General features: G+C 50.3%; 1 protein-coding gene across 2 annotated transcripts in view; it reads right to left on the bottom strand.

The window, feature by feature from the left end:
* Positions 1-13,807, bottom strand: part of OTOF (otoferlin) — a 95,140-nt gene that overhangs the window by 30,445 nt on the left and 50,888 nt on the right. For both annotated transcript variants that reach the window (XM_037009485.2, XM_037009484.2), the window contains 7 exons: positions 12,870-12,996; positions 12,349-12,403; positions 6,620-6,751; positions 4,041-4,103; positions 3,561-3,645; positions 740-899; positions 227-413 (listed from right to left, as the gene is read on the bottom strand). In XM_037009485.2, coding sequence (XP_036865380.2) covers positions 227-413; positions 740-899; positions 3,561-3,645; positions 4,041-4,103; positions 6,620-6,751; positions 12,349-12,403; positions 12,870-12,996 — 809 coding nt within the window. The remainder of the gene's footprint in view (positions 1-226; positions 414-739; positions 900-3,560; positions 3,646-4,040; positions 4,104-6,619; positions 6,752-12,348; positions 12,404-12,869; positions 12,997-13,807) is intronic.

Genomic DNA, 13,807 nt, shown 5'->3' with positions numbered 1-13,807 from the left:
TGTGACAATTCCAGGCCTGGCCTGGCCCCCTGACCCCTCTCAGGTAGCACTTCCCTCATCTCCCATGCTCCCCCCGCCACAGGTGAATACACCAAGGTGATCAAAGTCCAGTCTCCTGGCTTCTGATTTTGCTTCATGTCTGTCCCCAGGCCTCCACGCCCATTACCCTGTACTTCTGATGCCTGTCACCCCAAGTCCCAGCCTCCTGCACCCTGGATCCCAATACCTTCTGGCCAGCAAAGAAGACTTGCACATAGGGGTCGACCAGGTCCTTGTTCTCACCAATGAAAGCCTTCTTCACATTGGCCATGAGGCTTGTGTTCATACGGGGTAGCCCCTCTGCTCGGTAGATTTTCACATAGAACCGGGCCCACTGGCGTTCAGGGGGCACCCCCTCAGGGAGCAGCAAGTTCCTGCCGGCACATACAGCCAGGGTTGTGGTGGGCAGGCCCAGGCACCCCAAACCCTGCCCTAGTACTTACACACTCCTGGGGCCAGGGACAGTCTCTGTGAGCCCCTTGCCCTGCCTGAGCCCTTTCTCTGCTGGGATAAGGAGAGTCTGCAGATGCTGGGCCAGCCCTGACCTTGGTCCTTCCTGGAAGAGCCGGGCTGCCTGGGAACGGGTGGGGACTGGGTAAGGGATGTGGAGGGTAAGACCTCTGGGCCAAGTCCACCCCAGGGGCTCCCTTTTGGGAAAGAAAGGGCTACTCTCTGAGGCTGGGGGAGATGGGAGGCTCACCCCTCGATGTCATCCTCATCTGTCTCGTTGGCCTTGTGGGGTGTCTTGATGTTGTCCCCCTTTCCCACCACAGCGACATCGCACTTCACATAGCCTTTCAGCCCAGCAGAGATGTCGTCAGGGTCTGATAGGATGGCCCACTTGTGGTGGAACTGGTGCTCTGTGGTGGTGATGAGCAGGAACTGCACCTGGCATCCCCTCCCTGGACAGGCCGCGGAGCTGCAGAGCTGAGCGCCTAGGACCCTGGAGCCCAGCTGTCAGGTCCCTGGGACCTGGGGCCACAGCTTTACCTGCTACTGGGTCAGTGGGGACAGAGGCCTCTGAGTGGGGGCAGCTGGGCAAGGCCCTGCATCTGGGTGTGTGATGTGCCCTTGAGGTAAGGAGCCTCCTAATTGGTTTCTCTGCTTGCAGCGCTCCCCCGACCCTCACAGTCAGCCTCCACACAGCTTCCAGACAGAGCCTTCGGAGAGACCCCCTCCCTACTCCTGCTGACCCACCTGGGGATCCCCAGTGCTTGGGGTGAAGACCACAGACATTAGCATGGTCTGTGGGGCCTCCCAGTACAGAGCTCACTCTGCCCAGCCCACTCTACCCCTGTGCTCCTGCTAGGCTAAGCTGCTAGCCCCTCTCTGAACACTTCCCACTGCTGTTTCATTCCCCCATGCCTTTGTGGGTGCTTTTCTTTGAGCTTGGAATGCCCTCATCCCTGCTCTCCCCACACCCCTTACAAACTTCTACTCCTTTTGCTCAAGTGTCTCCTCTTTCATGCAGCCTTCCTTGACTTCCTCGAAGAGCTGATCCCAGTCCCTTTGGTGTTCTCGGTGTTCTATATGCACACCTCCTGTGTCACTGTCACTGTGATTATCTATTTACCATCTGTCTCCAATTTCAGACTATTTTGAAAAACAGAGACTGGTAGTGCCACCCCATTATCCTCATGACCTAGGGTGGTATGGTGGACAGGACAAATGTCAGGGGAGGAGGCCACTCTAGGAAAGGTCTGTACTTCAGGTTTAGAAGCAGAGGGAAGCCCCTCACTCCATACATGAAGGGTATGTCTCTTTCCTCTGATTCTATGTGGGCACTGACATCTCCAGGAGCTCAAACTGTCCCCCTACACTCCCTCCCCTTCCACCTTCTGCCATAGCTCAGACCTGTCCCAGGGGGCAGGATCTTGCCCCCTGGGCAAGATGTTTGTGGGAAGGGCTCATGAACAGATAGCCAGATGGCTGGATGGGGAAATAGATAGAGGATGGGTGGGCTGCCTGGCTGGCTGAAAAGGCAGATGAATGAATGGATGGACAGATGGTAGGCTGATAAATGTGTAGAAAGATGGATTAATATACAGACAGATGGGTAGATGGATGTTTGGGTGGGTGGGTGGGTGGATGAATGGGTAGATGGACAGATGTGTGCATTTTTAGATGAATTGGGGGAAATTTAGCAAGGAAAGAGAATCAGACTCAGTAGCCACATGAAATTTGCCTTCAAATTTAAAGCCTATTTGAAAAGGGGAATGCATTTATTTTTTTTCTGTCCCTGAAAGGGAAACCTGTGAATGGGGGTGGAGATCACAGGATGACAGACTTTGGTTTGATGTAGATAAAGTGGAGACATCTAAAATAGGAGGTGAAGAGTGCCCCATTTCTGGGAGGTCTAAGCAGAGGCTGGGTGACCAATCAGGATGCTGTCTGGGGTCCCTATATTGGGTGCACACTGGACCAATGACTCTGAGGACCCTCCAGTTCTAGTGTTGTGTTCTCAGGCCAGAGGTGCAGGACAACAGAGGCCCTGAGCTATGCCAGCCTGCAACATCGTTTCATCTGCCTTGGGCCTGGCTCTGACCTGCCTAGGAAGGCTGGTTGGACTGAGGAGATTGCTAGCATCCCAGACCACCTCTATGAGGTACAAGAGGATGGGTGTGGCCTTGTATAATCCCTCGTCATCTCCAGCAGAGTAGAAATGAGTGAACGCTTTCCTGCTATTGCATCTGATGGTGCAAATGTGGGCCTGCCAGGGTAAGAAGCTGCCAGGAAACCTTTCTGGCTCCAGAGAGATTGACACTACCCAGGAGTTCTGTGTGCCTCGCAGCATGCCTCCAGCAGTGCCCTGGCTGGGTCAGGGGCCATTCATCAAGAAGGTCAGGCCAAACCAGAGATCAGTGGAGTGAAGACATGGGTGCTCCAACTGAAGGGGCCCAGTGACTTCAGGCTCCCCTGAAGGGTAGCAGGCTCAGGGTCAGATTTGGCAGGTGCAGCAAATCTCAGGGTGGGTTGCCCCAGTAGACAGCCTGGGCTTTGGGCCCAACTGGACCTGGGTTTACATCCTTTTTCTGCCACTGACTCACAGTGTGGCCCTGGACCAGCTGTGTAAGCTTTCTGAGCCTCACTTTCCTTGTCATTTCCTGTGAACCTGTTTTGTGAGGGTCAAATGTGGCTGTCTGGGTGAAATTGCGTTGTCACTGTCAGAGGGCAAAGCAGGAGCGATATTGTCTGCATGGGCAGGAGGGTGGGGCTGCTGGGACAGTGTGCTTAGCCTGGTGCCTGGCACTTAGGTGTGGCCACATCAGGCTCCCCACTGTCTCTCCAACCTCCTGCTGACGGTACCAGGGGCTCTGGGGTGGAAGATCTCTTGAGGGATGTGGTGGTCTTTCCCACCAATGGCCACAGCTACACATGCCTCCTGGAAGCACCAGAGCAGCAGGCTGAGTTCACGGTCCTGGCCAGGCTGGGCCCAGGGCCCTCCAGGGTGGGAAGCACAGCATGCAACATGTCCCCTGAGCCGTGTGCACCAGTGCTGACGTGGCCACACAGCTACTCACCAGGTTGGGAGTACACGGTCCCCACATCCATTTTGAAGGACCCCACCAGGGTGCCACTGCGTAGCAGGTTCTTGGAGTGGATCACCTTCCAGGCAGAACCACCAGCCTCCAATCAGGCTGCACAGGGCTGAGGTTTTCCAGTGGGGGGCAGGGACGGGGCTGACTGATGGTGACGCCGCCTGTCTTTCTGGGGACCTGAGCTTCCTTGGGCAGGGCAGGAGCGGCTTGCTGAGGCTCAGCATCAGCCCCTCCTGTCCTCTCCTATTTTGGGGGCTGCCAGGTATCGGGGAGTAGGTTGTGCACTATACAGAGGCACCTGGATAAAGGGGCAAGAGGGACCCAAATCCAGCCTGTGCCCGACTCTCCTGGCTGTGTGTCCAGGTGCTTTTTTATGGTTGCTCTGCCCAGAGGGCACATTTTTCACAAGGAGGCAGTCTTTGAGCTAGTGGCCCTGCCTGCCAGGGGTTGCTCCCCACTCACCGAGATCCTGATGATCTTGTCGAACATGACGTCAGGAGAGACGTGGAAGTCAAAGACGAAGTACTGGAGGGGGGAAGGACGCAGAGCTGCTGACACCCGGTGGGCAGCGGCTAACTCCCGGGGGAGTGCCAGGCCCTCCCTCCTGGCAGTGCCTGTCTGCACTCCAGCATCTCCCCTGGTCCCCGGAGTTCAGATGAGCAGCGGTGGCGATCACTGGTCCTCTCTGACCTGGGGCAGGTGGGAGCTGTGTAGCCCCGAGCAACACATTATCTGAATCTCAGTTTCCTGAGATGTAGAATGGGGGCAATGACACCCTCTTCAGGGTCTCATCGTAAGGCTTCATGAGATACTATGAGAAGCGCTATGGTTACCGAGGCAACACAGACGTTGCCATTAAAGCGCAATGCTCCACTTTCTAGATATGTTCCAATTTCTGAGATGTTAAAATATAAAGTAATGTGCGAAAGCACTTAATATGCTGTAACTGTGAAATGCTGTGGGCGTAAACTGTCCTCTGGACCTGGGAGCCACCAGCACAGTCACTGTGCCCACCCACTGCTCCTGGCCTGGGTGTACAGGTGCCGGGAATGAGGGCGGGGTGCAGCGACTTGTGGGCGGGGAGAAGGAAGGGGTGTGGCCAACAGCTTCGGGTAGACATCTGACGAGATCCCTTCCTGGCCACTGGAGCCTCAGACAGAGCATTGTGGGTAAAGGCGTCGGGTTTAGAGCCAGACAGATAGAGCTTTTACTGTTTTTTGGCCAATCACTTCCTTTCCCGAGCCTCTGTGATGTGGGGATAATGATAGGGCTGCCATGTTGAACTGCTCCAGGGGCACCATTGACGGGAGGTGGGGAGGTGGGGGGCTGGGAGGCATGGTTGGGAAGTCTAAGTGAGATGATCCCTGTCAGGCATTCAAGCCATGTGTGCACACAGTCAGTGCACAATACGTGCCCACTGCTACGTGTGGCATCGGTATGTCCAGGTGGTGCTGACCACAGAGGGTGGAAGCTCTGGAGAAATGGGTGGAGATGCAGACATGCAGATGGCACTGACGCCTTGGGGCTCGGGGAGATACCCAAGGACATTGTAGCAAGGAGGCAAGTCAGTCCAGGGCAGGGCTCCAGGAACCAGCAGCATTTCAGCAGTGGGCAGAGGGGGTGATGGCAAGGAAGGTGAGAGGGAGGTGCTGGCAGGAGGATGGAAGCAGGAGAGCGGCACAATAGGTTCCCAGGGGAGGGGCCGCAAGGGGATGGAAAGAGGTGGGCAGTTAAGGGAGGGGGTGACAGCGGACACTGCTTAGGGACAGCAAGGCCCTTGGTGACCTGAAGGAGGGCAGTTTGAGGGAAGCCATGGGGCAGAAATGACTGAAGAGACTGGTGTGACTGGGAGGTGAGGAAGTGGGGACGGCTCACATAGTGCCACTGTGCGTGGGAGTGGTCACCAGGACCTGCGTGGATTGAGGAAGGGCATAGCTAGCTGGGTGGGCGGAGAGATGATAGCTAGCTAGCTAGACAGTAGACTTCTGGTTCCTGTTCTTGAGCATATGTGGCTTTTCATACTTGTTCCTAGAATATGTGAGGGTAGAACATCTTACAGGCAAAGGAGGAGTCAAAAAAAGGGAGGGTGGAGCTGGATGGCATGATGCTTGATTCTCTGGGAAATGGATAGGAAAAGATCCAAGGCAAAGGGGAGAGGTGGGTTAAGCAGAAGGTAGATGTGAGTGGCTCGGACCAGATGAACCCACAGAGAAGGGGGCCTGGCCTGGTCTGTAAACGGTCAGGTTGTCCTAGGAGGGTACTGGTTGTAAGCCTCCCTTCACATGGAGACAGGTCCAGAGCAAGGCCAAGCCAGGTGCCTCAGAACTCTGCAGTCGTAGGAGAGCGAGATAGCTCAGCTAGAACCAGGATTCTGCACCCTCTGAGCTGTCGGTGGTCCTTGTATTTCCTGAGCATAGTTCCTTTTATAATCATTTAGAAATCTGCTAAGTCATGTTGATTGTTCTTATTTCCTTCTGTTGTGTTTATTGGAGCCAAAGGAAGGTTCTTGATAACTCAGAGAATTATCTAGAAACAGTATGCCCCTGGGACCAGGGGAATATTTTTCAGTGAAGAGGAGTGCACATAGGACGAAAAGAAAAGGGAAAGAAAGACCAGCTTTGGGGCTGGGAGGAATCGTGGGAAGGTGGTTCTCAATGGGGGTGATTTTAAGCTCCTGGTTGTGGGACATTTGGCAATGTCTGGAAACATTTTTGGTTACTAACTGAGTGGGGTTTGCTATTGATATCCAGTGGGCAAAAGCCAGGGATGATGCTAACACCCTACGATGCACAGGACCATCCCCTCTACCAAAGATTATCCAGCCCAAAATATCCACAGTGCTGAGTTTGTGAAAACTGGCTTAGAGGAACTGTCAGGGTGCTGGAGAGGGTAACCGGGTGGGCTAAGGTCACCCCTGCTGGTAGCCCTTTGTGCCCCTTGACTCCCAGCTGCTCCTCCTGGGCCTAGGTGGGGACTGGGGCTGAGTCTCCTGCCACATTTAGGGAGGCCCCTTTTCCCACCTTGGGCCATGGGACACTGACCTCATTGTAGTAAGGGCAGTTAGTGGACTCCTTCATGGATGTGTACTTCTTGTCGTCGCCCACCTCCACACACACCACAGGGTCCATGTTCAAGCCCACCAGCTGCCGAGCCTCGATCACTGTGATGCTGACCTGCAGGCAGGAGAGAGAGAGAGAGGCCAGGGGGACAGCCGTGTGGGCCTTGGAGCTGGTCTTGCTGGCATCAGGGTCTGGGCTGGAGGGTGTATGGAGTTAACCCTGGACCTGGGCTCCTGTCTAAGCACTGCCTCTAATCTGCTAGTGATCCCGGGCTCTTTTCCTGCTAACCCTCAGTGTCCTCCTTTATAAAGGAGGGGTATGGTGGGCTGGATAACATCAAAATCAGTGTTGCTAGTATTATCAGAGGGGGGAGGTGAAGGATGGTGGTTAAAAGCCTGATGCCCCAGCCACTCCAGACCAACCCTATCCAATCTCAGGGTGTGGGACCCAGTATCACTATTTTTAAAGCTTACAGGTGATTCCAAGTGCACCGTCTGAGTTCTTCCCCCTGGGATCTATGGCTCTGCTTCATAGAAGGCTGCAAATCCACTTCCCAGGTTTCATGCACTCAGGAATTAAGCTTTCTATGTCTCCATTAATGTGCATTTAATTTCTGCTCCAGCATTTCTCATTTTAAGCCTGTAGGTCTTTGACATCATTTTGTGTTTCTGGAATTTGGTCCTATTTCTACATTCCTGTTTTCCCCCTTTTGTTTAATTTCTTTGTTTAACTGCCCAGTGAGGCTTGATGCCCATCTGAGCCATGTTTTCTGGCTTGATGCTTGTGTGTTGTGTGTACTCTGTGTCTTTTCAGTGGCATCCAATTCCCCAGGATCTTACTTCTATTCTGGGAAGCCCCCTTTTCAGTTTTTCATTCATTAAACAAATATTTGCATATATACATACAGAGAGAGAGAGAGAGAGAGAGAGAGAGAGAGAGAGAGAGAGAGAGAAGTGTGTGTGTGCCTACTTCTCCTGAACCCTCAGTTTAAGGCATCAGTTCTTGCTCTGGATTAGGGTGATCATGATAAAATAGAAAGAGGCCCAGAAGAGGGGTTGTTGGACTGGCATTGAGCCCCAGACCTGACACATAGCAGGTGAGAGAGCAGGTGACCAGGAAGGCTCACTGAGCTCAATTTTCTCATCTATAAGCAGAGACACCACTTGGTCATATGGCTGCATGAGGGTTAAATGAGATAATGTGTGTCAAAATGCTTCATAAATAGTAGAAAGCTCTAGACAATGTGAGCTATTGTCATAAATGGCTTCTCAAATAGAATTTCCTTTCAGTTAAGTGGTTGGTCTCCCAAGTGGGTTAGGCTTATGTATGATGCTTACAATTGTTTCATTTGCTATTTTGCATTTTAAAAAAATAGCCTCTGTTAAACTAGTTGTAGCATTTACCTCAGCACATTCCTCTCATGAAACCATATGGGTTGCTTTTTATGCTTCTCATCTTGGAGATTTTATATTTTAATTGCTGTGCTTTGATGCAACTTCTAAATATGACCTTACTCATGAAAATTATCATCCACCAGTCCATTAAAGTCTTATAAATATTCTGAAGGCCAAGAAAAATTCACACATCAAAACTGACAATGTTTAGAAAAACGGAAACTGCTATGCCAATGAGACATTGCCAAGAAAGTATATAGAACTGGCAACTGAACATTTGTTAATTGAAGCAACACTTGAACGATGTATGAAAGCAAGCATTTCTATTTGGAACTTAAAGTGCCAAAGGGAATGGAGCTCAGAATCCCGAGCTCCAAAGAAGTTCAATAATCACCTTTTCTTCAGGGAGCTAGAAGGGAAATAGAGCTAATTAACTTGGCTCTCAGAAGTTGACTGTGAAGAGTCAACAAACACCAGAAATCCTTCCCTCCTCTCCATTAAAAAAAAAAACTTTCTGGGGTTAGGGTGGGTGGGTGAAATAGGTGAAGGGGATGGAGAGGCACAAAATCTCCGTCATAATATAAATTAGTTATGGGGATGAAAGTACAGCATAGAGAATATAGTCAATAATTCTGTAACATCTTTCTATGTTGACAGATAGTAACTCACTAGTTGGGGTGAGGATTTAAGGATGCAGATAACTGTCAAATCACTAAGTTGTATGCTTGAAACCAATATAATATTGTACATCAATTATACTTCAATAAAAAATATATGAAAAAGTGACTTTCTGTAACTGAAGACTGAAGACACAGTGTTGACATGAAGAGGTAGTAAAGATAGGCCATCAGGAGATTAACCTTCCTAATGAGGACAATTGCTTCGTTTTTATGTTTTTCATCCAGAGGAGAGCTTTTTTGCCCCTACTCCTTTAAAGGACCCAAGGTTTCCACCCTCTCCACTGAGCAGAGCCAGCAATGGGAGACAACCTTGGCTGGAAGTTCTGATGCCCAGGAGGTGGGAGGTGGAGAGGGGAGGAGGGCAGAGGGCTAAAGGCAGCAAAGGCTTATGGGGAAGAGAGGCTCCACAGGCTGCTCTTTGCTGGTAGAGGGATGGCCCTGAGGGGAGCCCTGAGAGGCCACAACGAAGGTTACTGAATGGCGTTGGCTGAGGAGGGGAACGTAATTTCTGTGACCAGCCATCACCTGGGGCTATATGGTGGGGAAATGTATCCCTCAGATTTGAAATTTAAAACAAAATTCTTGGGGAGGGGATTGGCCCTCCTGTCCTCCATTCTCCAATTGTCATCAGATTTTAATCTTTCCAGGGTGGAAGATGAGGAGGCAAATAGAGCCACAAAGGGACCAGCTAGAGACTCTTTTGGTAATTGACTATTCTACTCTCTCCTTCCAAGATAAGGGACATAATGCCCACACAGCTTCATGAAAACCATCTCCAGGAACAATGCTGAGTGTAAAACTACACTCTGTCCTGGGAAATCCCGAGTCATGGGGCTTCGTGTCCTGCTTCCAAGGGATCTGATCGTGTTTCAAGAGCGTCAGCGGGGAGCTGGTGATGGAACGTGGTGGTGCCTGTAGTTCTGCTCTTCTGAGACATCCTCTCCCTTCCCTCATCTCTGGGTGGCAGAGAAGTGACATGAGCAGATATACACGGTGAGAAGGTCTCTCCAGTGGTGGTGCAGAGGGTGCAGTGGAGGAGGCAATGAGGGCAGGGAGAGCAGATAGGAGGTGGGGGTCTAGGATCAGTGGCAGAGGAGGCGCCAAAAGGTGAAATGCTTAGAAGTAGAAACATGTTAGGTTTTGGCCAGGAAGAGAGCGGGAGGGAGCAGACTCAAGACTCCATGAGCCCCCAAGAACATCTCTGCCAAGCTCTGCTCACTCATGGGGAGAGTCACAGGGAGGAGACTGGGGCTTTTCGTTTTTGAGATGCCAGAAATTGGGAAAGGGTCTGCACATGACACTCATTCTAAGCAGAAAGAACAAAGGGTGTGACACCCCAGGGTGCCTTGTCACTGCTTAGAACTCTCAGCATCCTTCCTGGATCCGAGTTCAGCTAAACCCCTCTCCTCTCACCAGTTGGGTGCATTTTCTGAGATCTTTCTAACTCAGAAAAGTCAAGTTCTCCAAGAGAGTGAAGCCCCGGTTGGTAGGTTGTCCTGCTTTAAATTATACATGGTATTTATTGGGGGGCAAGAAAAAATACACAGCTGCATCCTCAGAGCTCTCTCTCAAAGTGTGTTAACACTCGCAGTTGAGATGTCAGGAAATACTGTTACCACATTAAATACGACTGTTGTGTTTAACTCAGAATGCTTACAAAGTCTTTGGATGGAAAATGTGTGGTCCACTTAATAGAAGTCTCTGGCAGGAAGTAGTTTGAAAGAGCTTTTGAAACCAAGCAGCGGGTAGTAAGCTAAAGATGAGCAGGCAGCAAAGGGGGCAACCGCCCAAAAGGCTTAGCTGGCGAGAAATTAGTCACTCTGACCACTGCGGCTGGACACCCTCGGGTTTGAACCCTGGCTATACCTTTGAATAGCTGAGCAACCTGGGCAAGCGCCTTACTCTCCTTGCACCTCAGGGATCCCCCTGTGAAATGCAGTGATATCTGTATTTGGGTGCTGTAAGAATTACATTAACTTAAATGGAAAGCCCACATACAGCCCCTTCCATACTGCCTGCCCACAGTTAACCTTCAAAAAATAAGTTACATGAACAGCAACAGCAGTGAGTCCATTTTCTATGTGTCTTTATGTGGCAGGCCAGTGACGTTGTAGAGGGAATGGTATCTGACTCCGGTATTTGTTCTCTGAAATTTTCCTGCTCTCAGTACACACAGGAGCAAAGCCCTGAATCCAGTCTCCTGGAAAAGTCTTCCAGAGTCTTAGGACATTGTGTTTGAGTTTTGGCAGAGAGGTGTGGGGGCAACATTCCCAAACCTCTAGAGAGCCCAATGGCTTGAGGTTGTTTAAAATCACAGGAGCAGGGCCACTTGACATTGCCTGGGGGCTATTATTCCAGCCCCTGGGAAGCTGGTCACTGACTGGATGAAAACAATGGAAGCAAGCATTAAGGGACACAAGGTGTGTTCTTGAGAAAATATGACCAGATGCTCCTGATACAAAAAATGGTGCTATCTAGTCCTTTGTCTCATCACCTGAGTGAGGTGAGGTGGGGCTGTCCTTAAAGAAGGGGTGGTGTGCATGGGGCCTGGAAAATGGACATCAGAGATAAAGCTCTAACCTTGGAGAGGAGACCCACCTTGATTCCAGGGCCTGGCACTGGCACCTAGGGCAGGAAGTGCAGTGGAAGCCAGGGGGGGTCTGCCAAAGGCTCTAGCTGGCATACTCACACAATCCTAGGAATGCCCAGCAGTCTTCTGACCTATAGCTGGGTCTTGTCAGAATCCAAGAGAGGGTCTAGAGCAATGGATGGTCCCTTGGCCCTTCCTGCCTCCAGTTTGTAAATAAGTACTAGGTAGTTCTGGCTTATACATTAATATATTGTGAATTGTGCTAATGTAACTCAGTTTCTCAGGTTCTGATCAACTCCGGGAGAAGAGACAAAATTGAGGGTGTGTACAGGTTCCAGGCTGAGAGGACTGCATTGGGGTCCAGTCTGCCTATGTAGCCTTCTCCCAGAAGATATCAGCCATGCTCATGACCCATCCTGCCTGCACTGTGGCCACACTAACAGTCCTATAACTGCAAATCTCTCCCTATCTCAGCTATTTTGTCTCTAGGTTTTAGAAACATACAAACAACAAAAATCAAGTGTTAATCTCAGAAAAATGCAGAAAAGGAAAAAGAAACAACCACATTCTCACCATATATAGATAACCAGGACTGATACTACTTCTAGCATTAAGATAATACAAAACAATAATTAAAAAACACATACCAAAAAAATTTATTTGGAGGCTCTTATTTTAAGTGTTGGAATATTTTTGTATTAATGCACAATATTTTGTACTTATGCATGGTATTTTGCCCTCCTTGGTCTCCTCATGGTTTTTCCAGGTCTCTCTGACTTTATGAAATACAGTGCTGGACACAAAATCCTAGGAGGGTTTTGACCAGCTTATGCAGAGATTTCAAGCCCCTCTTTAGGTTTGTATCCCTCTACTTATGACACTGTGAGCACCTCCCAAGATGAAGCTTACTTTGGGAATTCATATTTAGCTTGTAGTTCTCTATGAGCCCCAGATCCATGCTTCCACAGAGTCTATAATGTACATCTGGCCAGAACCCCCCACTAGAACAAGTCCAAAAGGCATCAGGCCTCCAATGGCCCTACCTACCTGGTAATCCATGGGCCGCCCAGCACCCGGCTCCATCTTAATGTCTGGTTTGGATCTGAGGAGGACAATATATTGTCAGGCCTGGTGTAAGGGGACTGCTTGCAGGGGAGGGGAGGGCACTGGTTAGACCTTGGAGAAAGGCAGAAGGACACAATCATGGTCTTCAAACACTTCAGGCCTGCCAAATAGATTGGGTATTAGTTATTCTCAAGGGCTCCCACAGAGAGGACTAACTAGCAGCAGAAGTAACAGAGTGACAGAGATGAGATCAACAGGTTCAAATGAGGGCTGGGCAGCTTTGTGATTTCTCTGAGCCTGGAGGTATTCAATGACCTGGGAACACGCCCCTGCCTTTGCAGGAGACAGGTGAGAGAGACATCCAGGAAAGAAGAAAGGGACAGGATTAAGAAAGAAGCTGTCCAGGGGCCCTGATTTTTCCCCATCCAAATTCCAAACATGGCAAGGTGGGGCCTGCCTGATGAGGTGGAGGCCATCGGGGCTGCAGGGATCTGCCCACTCACCGCTTGTTGGAGACATTGGTGGTGAGAGCTGTGACAGAGGCTAGAGACATGGAGTCGGGATCTAGCCCATCCCCCAGCCGGATGGCCAGGCGGTCAAGGTCCTCCATCTCCAATACTGCTGGTTCATCTGTGGAAGAAGAAAGGTCATTTGTGTGGACTGGATAGTGAGATAGTGACTGTCTTTTCCCTTTCCCTTTAGCATCCAGGAGCTCAGAGTCAAATTCCAGTTTTAGTTGGTATCATCTGCTTGGAATGTTATGGCCTGTTTATCTGCAGTGTTTCCTACCTAATAGTGATCACTGATTTCAACTGACAGAATATCTGGTCTTGCTTTTTAATTTTAATTGAATGTAACTCTTTTATTGTACATTATTTAGGGAAGCACTGCATATCCTTCGTGTAAGAAGGTAGGGAATAAGAATCCATACTTATGTACATCTCAGTGTAACAATAGCTGCCATTTATTGGGTGGCTACCATAAGCCAGGCATCTTTATAAACATGTCTCTAGTCCTCACAGCCATGTCCTGCCAAGATAGGCATGATTCTCATGTCACAGCCCGGGAAACAGAGGCTTAGGAGTTAACTTATCTATGTAAAATAGCTGATGGAATTCAGAACCTAACCTATGTCTATTAACCCAATAAGATGAAGAAATGACAAATCTGAGAAGTCACCCAAGGATGGTGGGTCTGCACCTTATCCAACAGCTGTACCTTCCTCAGTCTAGGAAGGAGAAAGGCACAGGTAGAACTGGCATCGGGGCGATAGAGGAGAGATTCCAGGGCCAGTGGGCCACACAGGGGATGCTGAGGAGGGAAGTCAGGAGCCCTGAAGGTGGGCATGTGATCAATAGACGGGGTCAGAAAACTACACACAGCTCCCTCATCTACTCCATCTCTACCCTGTCTTCCACCTGGCCTTCCTGCTGGCCCAGCC

The sequence above is a fragment of the Manis javanica genome, chromosome 1 (genome assembly GCF_040802235.1).
Source record: "Manis javanica isolate MJ-LG chromosome 1, MJ_LKY, whole genome shotgun sequence".
In the NCBI taxonomy this organism is placed as follows: Eukaryota; Metazoa; Chordata; class Mammalia; order Pholidota; family Manidae; genus Manis; species Manis javanica.
Note: the sequence above shows the minus strand (reverse complement) of the source record. Positions and strands in the feature narration are given on the sequence as shown.